The 17,333-nt window shown below is 46.4% G+C and overlaps 1 protein-coding gene and 1 pseudogene across 1 annotated transcript; both read left to right on the top strand.

The window, feature by feature from the left end:
* Nucleotides 1-5,339: 5,339 nt before the first annotated feature.
* On the top strand, nt 5,340-5,955 carry LOC113937855 (60S ribosomal protein L17-like). Its single transcript, XM_035728892.1, has one exon. The coding sequence runs from the start codon at nt 5,371-5,373 to the stop codon at nt 5,923-5,925; it is 555 nt and encodes a 184-aa protein (XP_035584785.1). The 5' UTR covers nt 5,340-5,370; the 3' UTR covers nt 5,926-5,955.
* Nucleotides 5,956-9,410: 3,455 nt separating this feature from the next.
* Nucleotides 9,411-16,159, top strand: LOC113938378 (annotated as a pseudogene).
* The last annotated feature ends 1,174 nt before the right edge of the window (nt 16,160-17,333 follow it).

Consider the following 17,333-nt stretch of genomic DNA (forward strand, 5'->3'; position numbering starts at 1 on the left):
GCGCCTGGGTGGCTCAGTCAGCTAAGCGGCCAGCTCTTGATTTCTGCTCAGGTCGTGATCTCAGGCTCGTGAAATTGAGCCCCACCTTGGGCTCTGTGCTGGGCGTGGAGCCTGCTTAGGATTCTCTCTTTCTCTCCCTCTCCCACTCCCTCTCCCACCCACCCCATCCGGTGCATACATGTACGCTCTCTTTCTCTTAAAAAACAAGACAGAATGCAACACATTCTATAACATGGAAGAAACTTGAAAACATGCCAAGTGAAAGAAGCCAGTCACATAAGACCAAATATTATATGATTCTATTTATATGGGATATACAGAATAGACAAATCGACAGAGACAGAAAGTAGGTTGGTGGTTGGTAGTTGGCAGGAGGGGTTGGAGGGATTAGGAAAGAACTGCTAACAGGTATGGGATTACTTTTTGAGTTGATGGAAATGTTCTAAAATGATTGTGGTGATGAGTACACAAGTCTGTGATTATACTAAAACCACCAAATGGTATGCTTTAAATGGGTGAATTGAAAGGTATATGAATTATGTCTCAGTAAATCTGGTTCTTTGAAAAAAGAAAACTATAAGATGATCCTGAAAGACGCAAAAGTATACTTGAAGGAGACATCCTTTAGTTTTGGTTAAAAGAGCACAACATCGTTGAGATGACAGTTTTCCTTATGTTAATTTATAAATTTAATATGATTCTCCCAAAATAGAAACAAGTTTTTTCTTGTTTTCTGGAGCTAGACAAATTGATACCAAAGTTCTTGTGGAAAAGTAAACACTCAGGAACAGCTTTGGAACACTGAAAAGAGATATGAGAGAAGACTAGCTCTAATAAATATCAAAACTTACTATGCAGCCTCTTGATTGAAAACAGGGTGATTTGGGCACATGAATAGGCAGCCAATGTAACCGAGTAGAAGGTACAGAAATCAGTCCAACTGCATATGAATTCTAGTATATGAGAAGCAGTCAAACGGCTGAGACAAAGAAGGACTTTTAATTATGGTGTTGGGACGTCTGTCCAGCCATACACAGCCTCACTCTGTTGCTGAGGTTGTGGGGAGAAAAATATTACCTTTCTTTTTTTTTCTAAGATTTTTTTTAAAGATTTTATTTATTTATTTGACACAGAGAGAGAGACAGCGAGAGAGGGAACACAAGCAGGGGGCGGGGGAGGGGGAGAAGCAGGCTTCCGGTGGAGCAGGGAGCCCGATGCGGGGCTCAATGGGATCATGACCTGAGCCAGAGGCAGACGCTTAACAACAGAGCCACCCAGGTGCCCCTCTAAGATTATTTATGAGAGAGAGAGAGAGAATGGCAGGGAGAGGAGGGAGGGGCAGAGGGAGAGGGAGAGAGAGTTTTAAGCAGACTCCCTGCTGAGTGCAGGGCCAGATGCAGGGCTCAATCCCATGACCTTGAGATCATGACCCTGAGACCGCAACTGTGAGATCACAACCTGAGCCAAAACCAAGAGTCAGATCTTAACCGACTGCTCCACCCAGGTGCCTCTGTGTATTTACCTTTCAACCTAGCTCTCCAACTTCTAGGAACTTGTCCTAAAGATATCTCCAGAAATAACACGTACACCTACATATGTACGCTTCTTCATTGTACCATTATTTGTATTTGCAGAATATTGGAAGCTACCTAAATGTCCAAATGGAGAACACTGGTTGAATAGCTTATAATTGACTCCTAGGAAGCAATAAAAAGGAATGAGGAATATCTTTATGAACTGATTCATAGTAATTTCCTGGGTATATTATTAAGTTTGAAAAGCAAAGTACAAAAGCAAATGTATAGTAGGTTACCTTCTGTAAAATAAAGATAAGAAATAAGAAAATAAAATGGATTTGCTTCTTTTAGTAAAAGATCATCACAAGAAAAATAAACGGAAAAGAATGAAATTGGTTGCCTATAAGGAGTTGGGTGAGGGAACAGGCAGAAAGGAAGAGAGGGAGAGACAATTTTGAGGATATCTTTTGGGATAGTTTTGGCTTTGGAAACATGTTAATGTTATATACATTCAAAAATAAAATTAAGGGGCACATGACTGGCTCAGTCGGAGGAGCATGCGACTCTTGATCCCGGGTTCATGAGTTCGAGCCCCGTGTGGAGTGTAGAGATTATTTAAATAAATAAAACTTCTAAAAATCATAATAAAATTAAACCAACATGCATAAGAAAAAATTAAAAACCTTTAACTAGATTCAAACAGAAACAAACCCAATTGTGTGTCAAATGAATGACATAACCACATGAAGAGGGAGAAAGAAGTAAACCAAGAAATTTTGTGTATAGTACTTAGATATACCTTCAGTTGAATGCAAACTATAAGCTGGGGAAAAAAGAATACCAGGAAAAGACGAAACACAGTGGCCAATAAACAATTTAAAATATTATCTTTATTGCTAATATTTACAAATTAAATTAGCAAAATATTTAATATTTAATGTCCAGTGTTAAAGAGTTTTTTGAAGACATATAAATTATAGAACCTTTCTTTAAAATGATTTGGAAATATATATCAATATTTTTTAATATTGATATCCTTTGACCCAGAAATCCAAATTCTTGAAGCTTCTTTGACAAATACATTTAGTGATGTGTAATTATGTTTATGCATTAGGATATCTTATCAGAATTACTTCTAAAAATTAAAATTGAAAAAAAAGCAGGTATAAAACTTCGATTAAATTACAAGATATCCATGAGAGAGAAGATGTCACCGCCATGAAAATGATAGTATAAAAGAATTTTTTTTTTTAGGATTTTATTTATTTGACAGAGAGAGACACAGTGAGAGAGGGAACACAAGCAGGCGGAGGGGCAGAGGGAGAAATAGGCTCCCTGCTGAGCAAGGAGCCCAATGCGGGGCTTGATCCCAGGACTCCGGGATCATGACCTGAGCCGAAGGCAGCCGCTTAATGACTGAGCCACCCAGGCGCCCCTAAAAGAATGTTTTATGTCATAGAAGAGTATAAAATGATATGTGAGTACAATTCAAATTTTGCTTAAAAATATTTGTGAGATGGGCGCCTGGGTAGCTCAGTTGGTTAAGTGTCTGCCTTCGGCTCGGGTCATGATTCCACGGTCCTGCTTAGCAGGAAGCCTGCTTCTCCCTCTTCCACTCCCCTGCTTGTGTTCCCTCTCTCACTGTGTCTCTCTCTGTCAAATAAATAAATAAAATATTAAAAAATATATATTTGTGGGGCGCCTGGGTGGCTCAGTTGGTTAAGCGACTGCCTTTGGCTCAGGTCATGATCCTGGAGTCCCGGGATCGCGTCCCGCATCGGGCTCCAGTCCCGCATCGGGCTCCCTGCTCGGCGGGGACTCTGCTTCTCCCTCTGACCCTCTTCCCTCTCGTGCTCTCTGTCTCTCATTCTCTCTCTCTCTCTCAAATAAATAAATAAAAATCTTTAAAAAAATAAAATAAAAAAATATATTTGTGAGAGAGAAACAACCTCTAGCGGAAAAGTTTCAAAAATATAAGCAGACATTTTATAGGAGGGTAAACACATATGGCAAGTAAACGCATGAAAAGATCCTCAAGTTCATTAGTATTCAGGAAAATGCAAATTAATACTACAATATTATAAACCTCTAGAAAGGCAAAAGTTTTAAAGTCTGATGATTACAAATGTCGGACAGGAGGCTCATCAGTTGGAAACATACTTTATAGCCAAAGATTTCACCCCAAAGACACTCTCGACACATGTACAAGCGATGCTTACAGTGACAAAATACTAAGAACAATCCAAGTGACCAGCAAGAGATGAATGAACACATAAACCATGTGCATCTCTACAACGGAAATACTGAATGGCTGTCACAACGAATGAACTCGAGCTACACAACACAGCATGGATAAAGTGAACCAATGTGTTTTTTGAGTGAAGAAAAGCAAGAGATGTGTGATTAGAGCATGATACCATTTTTGTAAAGTTTAAAATCAAGTAAACCCACACAATTTATAAAATCACGTTTATAAAGCAAGGGAATAATAAACCCAGACTCTGAGAAAATAGTTACCCCACGGGGGGAAAGCTGGGAGAGCACTTAGGCAAATGACAATTATTGCCAATTATTCATACTGTTTTGCTTCTTGGTGTTTGTGTTAAAAAAGATAGAGAGAAAGAGTTTTATAGGGGTGTGTGTGTGTGTGTGTGTGTGTGTGTGTGTGTGTGTTGTGCTTTCTGAAGAAAAGACTGGAAGAATAGAAACCAAAATATTAGCAGAGATTATCTCTGGGAGGTAGGATTAGGAGTGTTTTTAATTTTCTTTGTAGTTGTTTATATTTTCCAACAGTCTTAAATGAATATGCACTTTTTTGAAAACAAGAAAAAATATTTTTCAAAATCTATTATTAGAACCTGTCCCATTTGCACTCTGCAGTCTGAACATCCAAGTCTTAATTTCCATGGTTATAAATGATCCGAGGAAGAGATATGCAGTGGAGTCGCCAAGGTCATCTGTGACACCAAGTTTGGCCAGGTAGCGAGCTTACAGTGATAGAAATAAAGCGGCAGAAGGATGTTAGGGAGCTGCGTGGGAGGGCAGACACCTACCTGCTGAGCGTCAGTGTGGGCAACAAGAAGGTAATAGCAGCTCAAGGAAAATAATTTAATGAACCTGAAAACCATTTCTTAAAGTTATGAATCCACTGCCCTGCCCTTCACCCCGCCCCCCACCAAAAGTCCCTGATGACATGCAGATAAGAATCCTGGACACAAAATATCACAATCCCATCCTTGTATCAAATTATAGTAAACGGACACCATAATGTGTGTCATTCTGTTCTCTGGCACTTACAGAGGATACAACAGGACTGGAAAGGGTTCGACAGAGAGTAATTAAAATGACAAGCAGAAAGAGTGTTCTTTACATGATGACAAACAAAAACCAAACACTGGCCTTCAGAGGAAGACCAGGGCTTAAAGGTGATATGCCAAAGGCGTTCAGAGTCGGAAAGATGCGGTCACCAAATCTTCTATACCAGCAGTTGGTGGCTGATGGTGGTTGAAAGAGGCAAATTTGGAAGAGATAAATAGGAACTGCTATTTTGCACTGTGGGTAGCAATGTGGAAATCCTCCCCACCCCCGCCACCCCTGGAGGCTGAATCATTCGTTCTCAGTCTTGTCCAAAAATCACTGGTTCTCGGTCTTGTCCAAACATGAAATGAAGATGGCCCAGGAGACCGACTGGGAGGCTGGATGGGGACAGGACCGCCAGGAAGAGAGACAGTACTGAGACAGGGGTAGTCTCACCCTCCATAATGTCTTGTGAGGTCTGAGAGTCTGTGACAAATTGCATGGAAAACCTTACGAATGACTCTTCCCCCTAAGCGGCCTGAGGTGACCTCTGAAAATGGTTCGCTATTCGCTTGACCCAGAAAACCCTACGAAATCATGTAAATCAAGAGGTTCAAATCTTCGTGTTCACTTTAAGAACACACGTGAAACTGCCCAGGCCATCAAGGGTATGCATATCCGAAAAGCCACCAAGTATCTGAAAGACGTCACTTTACAGAAGCAGTGTGTGCCATTCCGTCGCTACAAGGGTGGAGTTGGTAGGTGTGCCCAGGCCAAACAGTGGGGCTGGACACAGGGTCGGTGGCCCAAGAAGAGTGCTGAATTTTTACTGCACATGCTTAAAAATGCAGAGAGTAATGCTGAACTTAAGGGTTTAGATGTTGATTCTCTGGTCATTGAGCACATCCAGGTGAACAAAGCCCCCAAGATGTGGCACAGAGCGTACAGGGCTCATGGTCGGATTAACCCATACATGAGCTCTCCCTGCCACATTGAGATGATCCTTACTGAAAAAGAGCAGATTGTTCCTAAACCAGAAGAGGAGGTTGCACAGAAGAAAAAGATATCCCAGAAGAAACTGAAGAAACAAAAACTTATGGCCCGGGAGTAAATTCTGCAGAATAAATGCAAATAAAAATAAAAAGAGAATGTTGGTGGCCTTTTATTATTAAACATATTTCAAGTAAAAAAAAAAAAAAACCTTACGAATGAAACTTTCTGAGATTTACATTATGGACAGCAGTTGTGCTTCTCAACAAAACTGTCCTTGGGTGTCAAGCTCAAGATTGTAGTGGACCCGAACAGACAGCTACACTGAGCCACTAGGGTATTTTCTGCGTGCTGATGGTCACAGGAGGATCTCCCATTCTGCCATACTGTGGAAAGCTCAGGAGGCCAGAGCCTAAAAGATACACTGAAGATCCTCGAGAATTCCCCCAGGAGGGGCACCTGGGTGGCTCAGTCGGTTAAGCATCTGACTCTTGGTTTCAGCTCAGGTCATGGTCTCAGGGTCCTGAGATCGAGCCCCCCATTGGGCTCCACACTCAGCATGGAGTCTGCTTGTCTCTCTCCCTCCACTCCTCCCCCTGCTCTCTCCCTCCCTCTCTCTCATAAATAAATAAAATCTATAGAAAATAAAAGAATTCCCCCAGGAAGGCAACCCAGAGGCCACAGAATCCAAGGGAAGGTATCTCCTAGGTTTTGCTGGTATACCAAGACTAATTTTTTTTAAAGATTTTATTTATTTATTTGCCAGAGAGAGAGAGAACACAAGCAGGAGTGAGCGGCAGGCAGAGGGAGAAGCAGGTTCCTTGCCGAGCAAGGAGCCTGATGTGGGGCTCGATCCCAGGACCCCAGAACCATGACCTGAGCTGAAGGCAGATGCTCAACCAACTGAACCACCCAGGCGTCCCCAAAGGCTAATTATTTATGTGGTATTTTCAGACACCTCAAAAGATCAACAAATTCTATGTTGACTAAACTTTCTAAAGTGGCTCAAGATTAGTAAATCCAGCTGTTTTCAATCTGGCTGCATACCAATCACCTGGTATGCTTTTAAAAAAAAAATCCCTCCATCTGTGTTATAATGAGCACTGGGTATTGTATGTGTTATAATGAGCACTGGGTATTATATAAGACGGATGAATCACAGACCTGTACCCCTGAAACAAATAATACCTTATATGTTAATTGAATTTAAATTAAAATTAGTTAATTAATTAAAAAAGAAATCCCTCCGTCTCAGGCCCACCCTAGATGAACTGAATTTTTTTTAAAGTGCCTGCAAGTGAGACCATGTGTAGCCGAAGTGAAGCACTGAGCTTCTCCATTTGTTAAAGTTAATTATTTGAAGAGGTTCTGATTATAGGAGGAGGGGCAAAGGCCTCCGTGGACCAGCTCAGCGGAAGGAGGCAGACAACTCCACCAGATCTCCAGTGCCCACGCAGGCCCAAGTGCACCCCCGGCTGTCCCCGTGTGGGTGACTGGGGCAGGTGTGCTGAGCTGCTTTATATGCCAGAATGTCGCCTTGGACATCGGAAGGTTCTTCAGGTCCCTGTGACCATGGGAGGGAAGAAAGCGAAGAGAGCTACGCATGTGCATTCCTCTTCTGCGCCCCGCTTCTGGGCCCCTCTCTAGAACTAGAAGGAAGGACGCGTGAGCCCAGCAAGCCCGAGAACAAGAACGCGCTTCCTGGTCACCTGTATTGAGCTGTCCTGTCTTTTCTCTCTCCTCACCGTTCTCTGGTCTCCTTGTCTAGCAGTTAGCCTCTCCTGCTCCATGCCTCGGCACATTTGTGTTCCTCATCTCAGCATTTCAGAGCTCAGCCCGTGGAGGCCTCTTCTCGTTCCCCACCATGAATTCTTCTAGGGCCTGGGTCACGGCTGCTGAGCGCCTCTCTGGGCCTCATCAGGGGCCCCTGGGCCTTAATTTCATGTCCTATTAAGGGTGCTTCCAGTATGGGTTAGAACCACAGTGTGCCCAGAAAAGTTCCTCCTTTTTCTCTCATTGGGATGTTTCCCCTTTTTGCAAAGATGCAGGAGCAAAGAGCCCAAATTGCAGAGAGGAAAGCAGTTACCCGTTGGAACTGGGGAACACAGGGAGAGCCAAGCAGCCTCCCACCTCCTTTATTTCTCCCTTCTTTAATGGCCCCGAATGCAAAACCACTGGAGGGTGAGGCCAACTCCAGAAAAAAACTGCACCCACAGAGGCAACCTCAGGTACCCAGAGGACACCCACTGGGTACAGTTTGATTTGCTGAGGCTTTTTTTTTTAAGTTTTTTTTTTAAAGATTTTATTTATTTATTTGACAGAGACATAGCAAGAGAGGGAACACAAGCAGGGGGAGTGAGAGAAAGAGGGAGAAGCAGGCTTCCCGCCGAGCAGGGAGCCTGATGCGGGGCTCGATCCCAGGACTCCGGGATCATGACCTGAGCCGAAGGCACACGCTTAATGACTGAGCCACCCAGGTGCCCCTGCTGAGGCTTTTAGACGCATATCTGGCACTCCACTTACCTTCCCAACCTTTTTTGTTTCCCGCCTCTGGATCTGCTTGCTCTCGGCCACACATTGAGTGCTAATTTCCTACCTCATTCATTTGACCTCAGACCTTCACAGACACAAATACTAGATCATCCTCTATTGTCTGCACCAATATCCGTCCATACCCTGTTTCTAGATCCAACACAAACTTTGCCTTCTCCAGGAGACGGTGTATCAGAATTAGCCTCACTGCATTCTGACCACTTCGGTGTTGTATCCCCTACACCCCCAGGCCCAGTGGTAGTGTACTGATTTTTGCCTTTGTTGACATGTTGATTAGTAAGTAGTTTGGGGTTTTTTTTTTTCCGTATGTGCCCATTCTGCTTCCTCAACTAGATTTCGAGTTCCTCAAAACCCAGGACTCATGGTCAGAACACATGATGAGAGCTGTGTCCTTAAGAGATGAGAGGGAGGGCGCCTGGGTGGCTCAGTTGGTTGAGCGACTGCCTTCGGCTCAGGTCATGATCCTGGAGTCCCGGGATCGAGTCCCACATCGGGCTCCCTGCTCGGCGGGGAGTCTGCTTCTCCCTCTGACCCTCTTCCCTCTCGTGCTCTCTATCTCTCATTCTCTCTCTCTCAAATAAATAAATAAAATCTTTAAAAAAAAAAAAAAAAAAAAAAAAAAAAGAGATGAGAGGGAGACCTCGGGGCTTGGATTGGGCCTCAGAGGGTCTGCACCTGGCTGGGATGCAGGTGTTAAGTGTGATTATGAAGGAGGAGACTCTGCTATACATAGACTAACAGCTTAAGCCACATTCCCACCAGTCAGCATTCTTTCATGGCTCTTCAGAACTCTGAAAAAGTCATGGACCTGAGGAGATTGAGAACCTGTGCAGTACTTGGGTGTTTGGTGAGAAACATCACAGAGGAACTCCATGCCAACCCTACACAAACTACCATGCCCTGCGCTGTGTTTCTAGGACTTCCTCATTAACAGTTACTATTTTATGAATACTTACTGCATACTAGGCTGTGAAATAAAAGGTGGGATAAAAAACAGACCTGGAAATTTCTGCTTAAAGAAGCTTACAGACCTTTCCTCAGTGGGGCAGGAAGATGGTGGACATTCAGAGTGAGCATACCTACCAAAAGCAGCTGACCAGTTTTCAAAATAAGAAGTGGGGCCTGTTTGGCGACACTGGCAATGAGAAGCCTCTGTGATACTAAAGAAACGTCAGTCTGGGCTTTGAGATGTCCACAGAGGCCACTGAGGACACCTGTACTGACAAGAAATGCCCCTTTACTGGTAGTGTCTCCATCTGAAGGCAGATCCCATCTGGTGTGTTGACCAAGATGAAGATGCAAAGGATCATTTTCACCCACCGAGACTACCTCCACCACATCCTAAAGTACAGCTACTTCGAGAAACGCCACAAGAACATATCCATGCACCTGCCCCCCTGTTTCAGGGACCTTCATATTGGCAACATTGTCAACGTGGGCGAGAGCCAGCCCTCGAGCAAGACTGTGCTCTTCAGTGTACTGAAGATCACCAAGGCCACTGGCAGCAAGAAGCCAGAAGTTCAGGGGCGCCTGGGTGGCTCAGTTGGTTAAGCGTCTGACTCCTGATTTCAGCTCAGGTCATGATCTCAGAGTTGTGAGATCGAGTCCTGGATCAAGAGCTCCCCGCTCAGCGGGGAGTCAGCTTGAGATTCACTCTCTTCCGTCTCCCTCTGCCACTCCCCCTGCTCGCACTCGCATGCTCTCTCTCTCTCTCTCTCTCTCTCTCTCTCTCAAATAATAACAATAATAACAATAAAAAACAAAATAAAGTGTTTTGTACTTCTGGTCTCTAACCCACAAGAGTCTCCAAGTAAGACATGGCTTCAGGGTAAAGATCAAATTTAAGTTTGAGGCTGTGACTCTTTGTTAAGACCTCAGAAAGATACAAGGTGGTGGCCATTAGCCCTCTCCAGAAAAGGAGCTTCCAAGAATCAAAAGGTCATAGCCCCGTAGGTCTCCAACATGCTGCCCAAAACGAAGGGAGAACCATCTCTAAATTAATTGCGGGAATGGCTTTTGTCGAACCAAGTAGACTCTTTTCTGACACTATTTCGGGGGGGTCGTTGGACAGGGAGAGTTCTAAGTGCAGAAAGCAGGTTGAGAGGTCCTTAGCTGCAGACACAGTTCTTCCTAACCCGGAAGAGTATCTCAGAAGGTGGAACCAAAGCCCAGAGGGCAAAGCTAAGGCACAGAGAACAATGGACAGAGGAGTCAGTCCCCGGGAGCTCGCAGGGCCCGAGGGCAGAAGCACGCTTACCCCGGAAGTAGAGAGCCCTGACAACCCAGATCCTGCTCGTTTTAGAATTGTTCTGTGGCTGTGTGTCTCCCGCTGCTCCCGCTTTGGATGTATTTACGGAAGTCATCCTGCCCCCTCTCACCATTGTGTGTTGGGTGTTTGGAGAAGAGGAGATGGTTTCTTTTAAGCTCACAGTCCTTGGACCAAGAGGAGCGACAGAGGCACTGCCCCCGAGGAGGCTTGCATGCACCAGGGCCCGATCTGATCAGGAGGCCCTGCACTGTGAGCCTGGGGTGTGATTGGATGAGGCGTGAGGGCGCCAGGAGCAGTGAGGGGATGCTGCACGTGGGAGGGATGTGAGCCATTTGTTCAAGGAACCGTCCAGTATACCCACCGTGTGTGTCTCCCTCTCCCATAGACTCTGAGTGTGGCCCTTGTGATTTGCTTTGGCCAATGGGACAACGCCAGACCAGAAGCTTGACAAGCATGTGCACCTTGGAACATCGCCCGCACCTGCCATGTAAGCCTATTGGGCCCACTGGCGGAGGAGTGGCCACAGGAAGGGGAATTGAGGTGCCCCGGGTGTGAGCCAACAACTGCCAGAGATCTTGACCATCAGCCCGCCCACCCTTGTTGAATGAGTGTTTTCAGGTGAAACCAGCATTGAAACCACTCAGTCAATCCACAGAATGATGGGAAATTATAAATAATTGTTAGTTTGTGGGGCGCCTGGGTGGCTCAGTCATTAAGCGTCTGCCTTCGGCTCAGGTCATGACCCCAGGGTCCTGGGATCGAGCCCCGCATCGGGCTCCCTGCTCCGTGGGAAGCCTGCTTCTCCCTCTCCCACTCCCCCTGCTTGTGCTCCCTCTCTCTCTGTCTCTCTCTCTGTCAAATAAATAAAATCTTTAAAAAAAAAATAGTTTGAGTAAAAAGTTTCAGGATGGTTTTTTTAGGCAGTAATAGATAACTGATACACAGGAAGATTTTTAAATGCCTTCTTGGAGGAGCTAGTACTTAAAGATCAGGGAGGGTGAGCACATAGGAGGCTGGAGAAAGGTTATTCCTGGCACAGCAAGGTAGGAGTATAAGCGGAGGTGAAGGGAAGGACAGGGAGTTACGGGCTACTTCAAGCTTAATAGCCAGTCGGCCCGAACCACCACAAGAAGGAGTAAAGGAGCCCTCTTTTAGAAGCAGCCCCAGTCAGTCTTTCATTATGCATCAGAGGTCTTGGCTTGGCTGTGGGGTCTTAAAGGTCTGGAGCTTTCCCGCTTCTACTGTCCAAACATATGCGGCGCAAGAGATTCTCTGGGTGGCCGTGGCCAGAGGGCAAACACGCACTGTCACTTCTCTGCTGTGCATTAACAGGAAAGAAACAAACACCCAGACTGCACCCGCTGGGCGTGGCAGAAAGTGCGAAGGGCTCGAGGACCAGAGAATCAAGGGTTACTATACATGTGCCGTTGTTTTCCAACCATGCAACGCTGAATGCTGAACGTAATTTCTCTGGGTTTCGTGCTTCCTTTGTAAAATGAGCAGGTGTCCTCCAACTCTGAAAGCCCAAGGTTCTAGGAAGATATTTTCTTTTTTATTTTTTTTAAGATTTTATTTATTTATTTGACAGAGAGAGAGAGAGATAGCAAGAGCAGGAACACAAGCAGAGGAAGTGGGAGAGGGAGAAGCAGGCTTCCTGCTGAGCAGGGAGCCTGATGCGGGGCTCGATCCCGGGACCCTGGGATCATGACCTGAGCTGAAGGCAGACGCTTAACGACTGAGCCACCCAGGCGCCCCAGGAAGATATTTTAATGTATAAATAAATACGTAAGTACCTCCCATATAATAAGCAGTCAAGGGGCACCTGGGTGGCTCAGTCAGTTGAGCATCCGACTCTTGATTTCTGCTCAGGTCGTGATCTCAGGGTCCTGGGATCGAGCCCCCGTGTCGGGCTCTGCACTCAGTTGGGAGTCTGCTTAGGATCCTCTCTGTCTCCCTCTGCCCCTCCCCTAGCTCACAGGCACACGATCTCTTTGTCTAATAAGTAAATCTTTAAAAAAAATAAGCAAATATTGTTGAATCTGAGTAGGCATTAGCAACAACATGGACTGTGGTAGCACTAAAAGACTATGATCTGTAGGTCGGTACAATGCTTTTGGAATCCAATACAGGAATAAGAATCGAGAGTCATACAAATGTTTGACTTTGACTTTTGTCATCCCATTCTTGGGAATTTATCCCAAGGAAATAATTAAACATACCAAAAAAGCTATATGCATCAACTCCAGTGGAAAAAAAATCAAAAACAACTAAATATCTAATAAAAAGGATAAATAAATTATTGTGTGGGCAATATTCTATAGCCATTACAAGAACTATTATGAAAGGTGTAAAATCACAGGAGAGTGTTCGTGATTTTACAATTAGTGGAAAAGGCTATATATATCATATTCCAGCAGCTGTATAAAAATAGACTGTACATGGACACAGCTAGAAAGAAACATGCAAATATGAAAATAGTTGTATGAAAGAGCTGAGATCATGGTGAAAGTTTTTCTTATTTCTTATAGGTTGCCTTTATAGTAAAGTGTTTTAAAACGCCGTTATCGGGCGCTTGGGTGGCTCAGTCGGTTAAGCGTCTGCCTTCGGCTCAGGTCATGGTCCCGGGGTCCTGGGATCGAGCCCCACATCGGGCTCCCTGCTCGGTGGGAACTCTGCTTCTCCCTCTTCCACTCCCCCTGCTTGTGTTCCCTCTCTCACTGTCTCTCTCTCTCTCTCAAATAAATAAAATCTTAAAAAAAAAAACTATAAAAAAAAATGCCATTATAGGGTGCTTGGGTGGCTCAGTTGGTTAAGCAACTGCCTTCCACTCAGGTCACAGCCCTGGAGTGCCAGGATCAAGTCCTGCATCGGGCTCCTTGCTCAGCAGGGAGTCTGCTTCTCCCTCTGACCCCTCCCTTATAAATAAATAAAATCTTTAAAAAAAGAAATTATCTTTGCTCTTCACTCTGGTGACTACGCAGGTGTTCCTACGGGAGCAAGAGAACAGGAAAGCCCACCACACATGCTCTGGGGGTGCCCTGAGGCCCGCCAAGCTGTAGAAGCCCTGACACAGGCCCAGGCCTCTCCTGGAAGCATCCAGGAGACCCACCGGTGACCCAGAGGGGTCGACCCTGAGTCCCTAAGCTAGGAAAGGGTTATTCAGGCCATCTGTAGCTCCATCCAAGAGGGTAACTCAGGAAGAAAGTGTAACAAGGCAATTGTGAGAGACCGTGAGGTGCCCCACTTTTTGCCAAGAGAGTTCTGTCAGGAGACCTGAAAACAAGGGAACCACATGGCCCGAGGGGTGACCTGACCAAGGCGTTTTGCTGCTGGAAACCAGAGAGAGACACTGACGGAAGTGACATCTCCTCACCAGCCCCCCATCTGAAGTTAAGATCATCTTCTTGTCAAAGTAATCCCATTTTTGAGCATCTACTTTGCATAAGACACCCAAGAGGATACAAAGATGACTAAGACAGGGCTGTCGCTGCAAGGAGCTGGCACCCCACCCGGGGTGTGGGGGAGGGGCGTGGGGGAGGGGAGAAGGGGGCGAGACACAGAGACCGAGAGGCGTAGGCTCCACGGCAGAATATTTAACAGTGGGGCAAACCAGAACTACCAAAGTCAGGAGGAGGAAGAGATCGTGTCCAGCCAGAATGGTCCCTTGCTCCGGGCCTTAAAGGATGAATTTTGTCAGAGATGACCTCTGGGGAGGTGTCTCAGGCTGAGGAGCCGGTGGAAGCTGAAAAGGCAGAGGTGGGGGAGGCCCTGGGACACCTGGGCAGCCGTGAGGGTCCGGTGAGCCTGGGCCCAAGCCCACGGAGTGAGGGCAGCCAGAGATTTGGTGCGAAGGGGGACTGGAGGAGCCAGGAGGGGGGTCATGCCTCCAATGGTTGGCCTGGCCGTGCTTTAGAATAACGCAGTGTGCACAGCAACAGGACCTTGGGGACAGTCAGAGCCGGGAAGACAGGAAGGAGCAGCCATACCAGGGAGGGACAAAGAGAGCTGGACGGGGCTGGGGTGTCAGCAGCCGAACAGAAAGGAAAAGACGTGAGGAGGGCTGCAGAGGCAGAACCGATGGGGCTTGGTGACTGACTGGTGCCTGGCGGGAGGAAGGAGCCCTAGATAAGTCCAGGGCTTCAAGCCCAGGAGACAGAGCGCTGGAGATGCTGACAATGGGGACAGGAAACCGGGAAGAATGGGCTGGAGCAGGAGGTGAAAGGGAGGGGTTTTGCTCAGGATGCAGTGAGTCCAACAAGACGCCTGCTAGAGCAAGTCAGGGCTGCATTTGAGAGCTAGCCCTTCAAAGCCTGCAGCAGGGGAGGGCAAGATGTCAGGGCTGAAGGCAGAACCTCATGACCCCATCTGTAGGCTGCGGAGAAGAAGCAAATGACGGAGAAAGAGGTGGGACAGAGGGCACAGAGCAGAGCAGGGCCTCCGGGCTGGGATGGAAAGTGGCGACCGTGATGTGCAGGCAAGGCCAGCCCAGGGGGTCCCAGGTAAGCATTGCGGGGCGGGGGGCGCCGGAAGCCAGGCTGTAAGAAGCGGAAAGCACCATCACGAAGCGGAGACAGACTCTGACAACTTTTTCATTAAGTTTGGTCATAAGGAGAAGAGGGTTAGGTGGCCCCCTGAAGAGGGTGCAGGGTCAAGGGAATGTGTTTTTTGGGGTGTACACCTTTGAGCATGCTTGTAGGTAAGAAGACAGTGATAGGAGGACCATGAGCATGGTCCTCTCCTGGAGAAGAGAGGATGGATGGGCCGTGGTGGAGTCAGCCGTAGCAGAAGAGAGATACCTGAGCCTCCAAGGCAATGCTGTTGAAAGAAACTTTAAAAAAGAAGGAGAAGGAGAATGGGCGCCTGGGTGGCTCAGTTGGTTAAGTGACTACCTTCGGCTCAGGTCAGGATTCTGGAGTCCCGGGATCAAGTCCCGCATCGGGCTCCCTGCTCAGTGGGAAGGCTGCTTCTCCCTCTGACCCTCTCCCCTCTCGTGCTCTCTCTCATTTTCTCTCTCTCTCAAATAAATAAATAAAATCTTTATTAAAAAAAAGGAGAAAGAGAAGACGATGAAGAAGAAACTTTTTTAAATGACAGCAACATCCTTCAGGCAAATCTTATTCAGAACCGCAATATCTAAAATCATTGATGTTGAGTTGAAATAGGAAACCAGGGGGGCCATGGAAGGCCCTCGTTCTCCTGGGGCATCTGCTCCAAGCAAAACAGAACGGGAGGAGAACATAATGAAGTGAGTGAAGAAGAAATGGAGAGGTTTTGCTGCCGGCATGATGGGGATGGTGAAAAACGGAAAGCTTAAAAAAAGGAAGAATTTGGAAGAGTCATCGTGGAAAAAAACGAGCTGCTGACGGCACTTGAGCTGGAAAGCATGGGATTTCCAAGCAACACGAAGGTCCCTACTGAGGTGGAGCTTGAATGCGAGGTGCAGCTAGCTGGCACTTGCAAGGCTTTCCTCCCGCAAGTCTGGCTGCCTCGGCAGAAGCAGCCCCTGACACTGATTATCCAGGCTCGGGGCTGACACAGTCTGATGGGAGGCTGGGGCGTGAGGGGATCTCAGGAGCTTTCAAGGACATGGTCCAGAGAGCCAGCCTTTCCTGGGGTCCCCTTTCTACCACGCCAGAGAGCAGGGATTTCCCGGGTGTCCAAGGCAGTGCTCTTCTGGCTGTGATCGGTGGGAGATGAAGCTCCTTTGAAGGACAGGTCACCGGCAAATTAGGGCTGAGATTTTCAGAGAGGTGTGTTTAACACAATTTTTAAAATTATGGTAAATTGTACATAACATTAAATTTGCCATATTAGCCATTGTAAAGAGTACAGTTCTTTGTGACATTAAATAATTTACATTGTTGTGCAATCATCGTCACCATCCATTTCCAGAACCTTTCCATCATCCCCAACTGAAACTCTGTACCCATTAGACACCAATTTTCCATTTTTCCCTCCACCCCCATGCCTGGTAACCACTGTTCTACTCTCTGTCTCTAGGAATTTGATTACTCTAGGTACCTCCTATTGGGGAAACCATGCAATATTTGTCTTTTTGTGACTGGCCTATTTCATTTAGCATAATGTTTTCAAGGTTCATCTATGTTATAGCATGTGCCAGGACTTCTGTCCTTTTTAAGGCTGAATAATATTATATTGTATGGGGGCACCTGGGTGGCTCAGTCGGTTAGGCATCTGCCTTCAGCTCAGGTCATGATCCCGGGGTCCTGGGATCGAGTTCTGCATCGGGCTCCCTGCTCAGTGGGGAGTCTGCTTCTCCCTCTGACTCTGTGCTCTCTCTCTCTCTCTCAAGTAAATAAGTAAAACCTTTAAAAAAAAATTGCATTGTATGGATACACGTTTTGTTTATTCATTCCTCAGTGAGTGGACACGTGGGTTGAGTCCAACAATGGGCTACTGTGAATAATGCTGCTGGGAACTTTGGTGGACAAATACCTCTTCAGTCCCTGTTTTCAGTTCTTCTGTGCGTGTACCCAGAAGTGGAGTTGTCCACGGTGTGTTCTTCAAAATGATACGCATAACTGAATAAAAATAGACCAGTACAACTTTGACAAAATAGGTGATGCTGGACGTGTGCAAGCTCGGTACAAGCCGACCAGCCTGGCCTGGGCAGAGTCGCTGGTATGGCAGTTGCTCACACCCCCATTTCTAGAGCCCTACACTAGGGTGTCTGGTCCATCTTTTAG

Source organism: Zalophus californianus, chromosome 8 (genome assembly GCF_009762305.2).
Source record: "Zalophus californianus isolate mZalCal1 chromosome 8, mZalCal1.pri.v2, whole genome shotgun sequence".
Classification (NCBI taxonomy): Eukaryota; Metazoa; Chordata; class Mammalia; order Carnivora; family Otariidae; genus Zalophus; species Zalophus californianus.

Bases quoted from the DNA above. Each gene is read 5' to 3' on its own strand.
- LOC113937855 (XM_035728892.1), top strand. From the start codon at position 5,371: ATGGTTCGCTATTCGCTTGACCCAGAAAACCCTACGAAATCATGTAAA.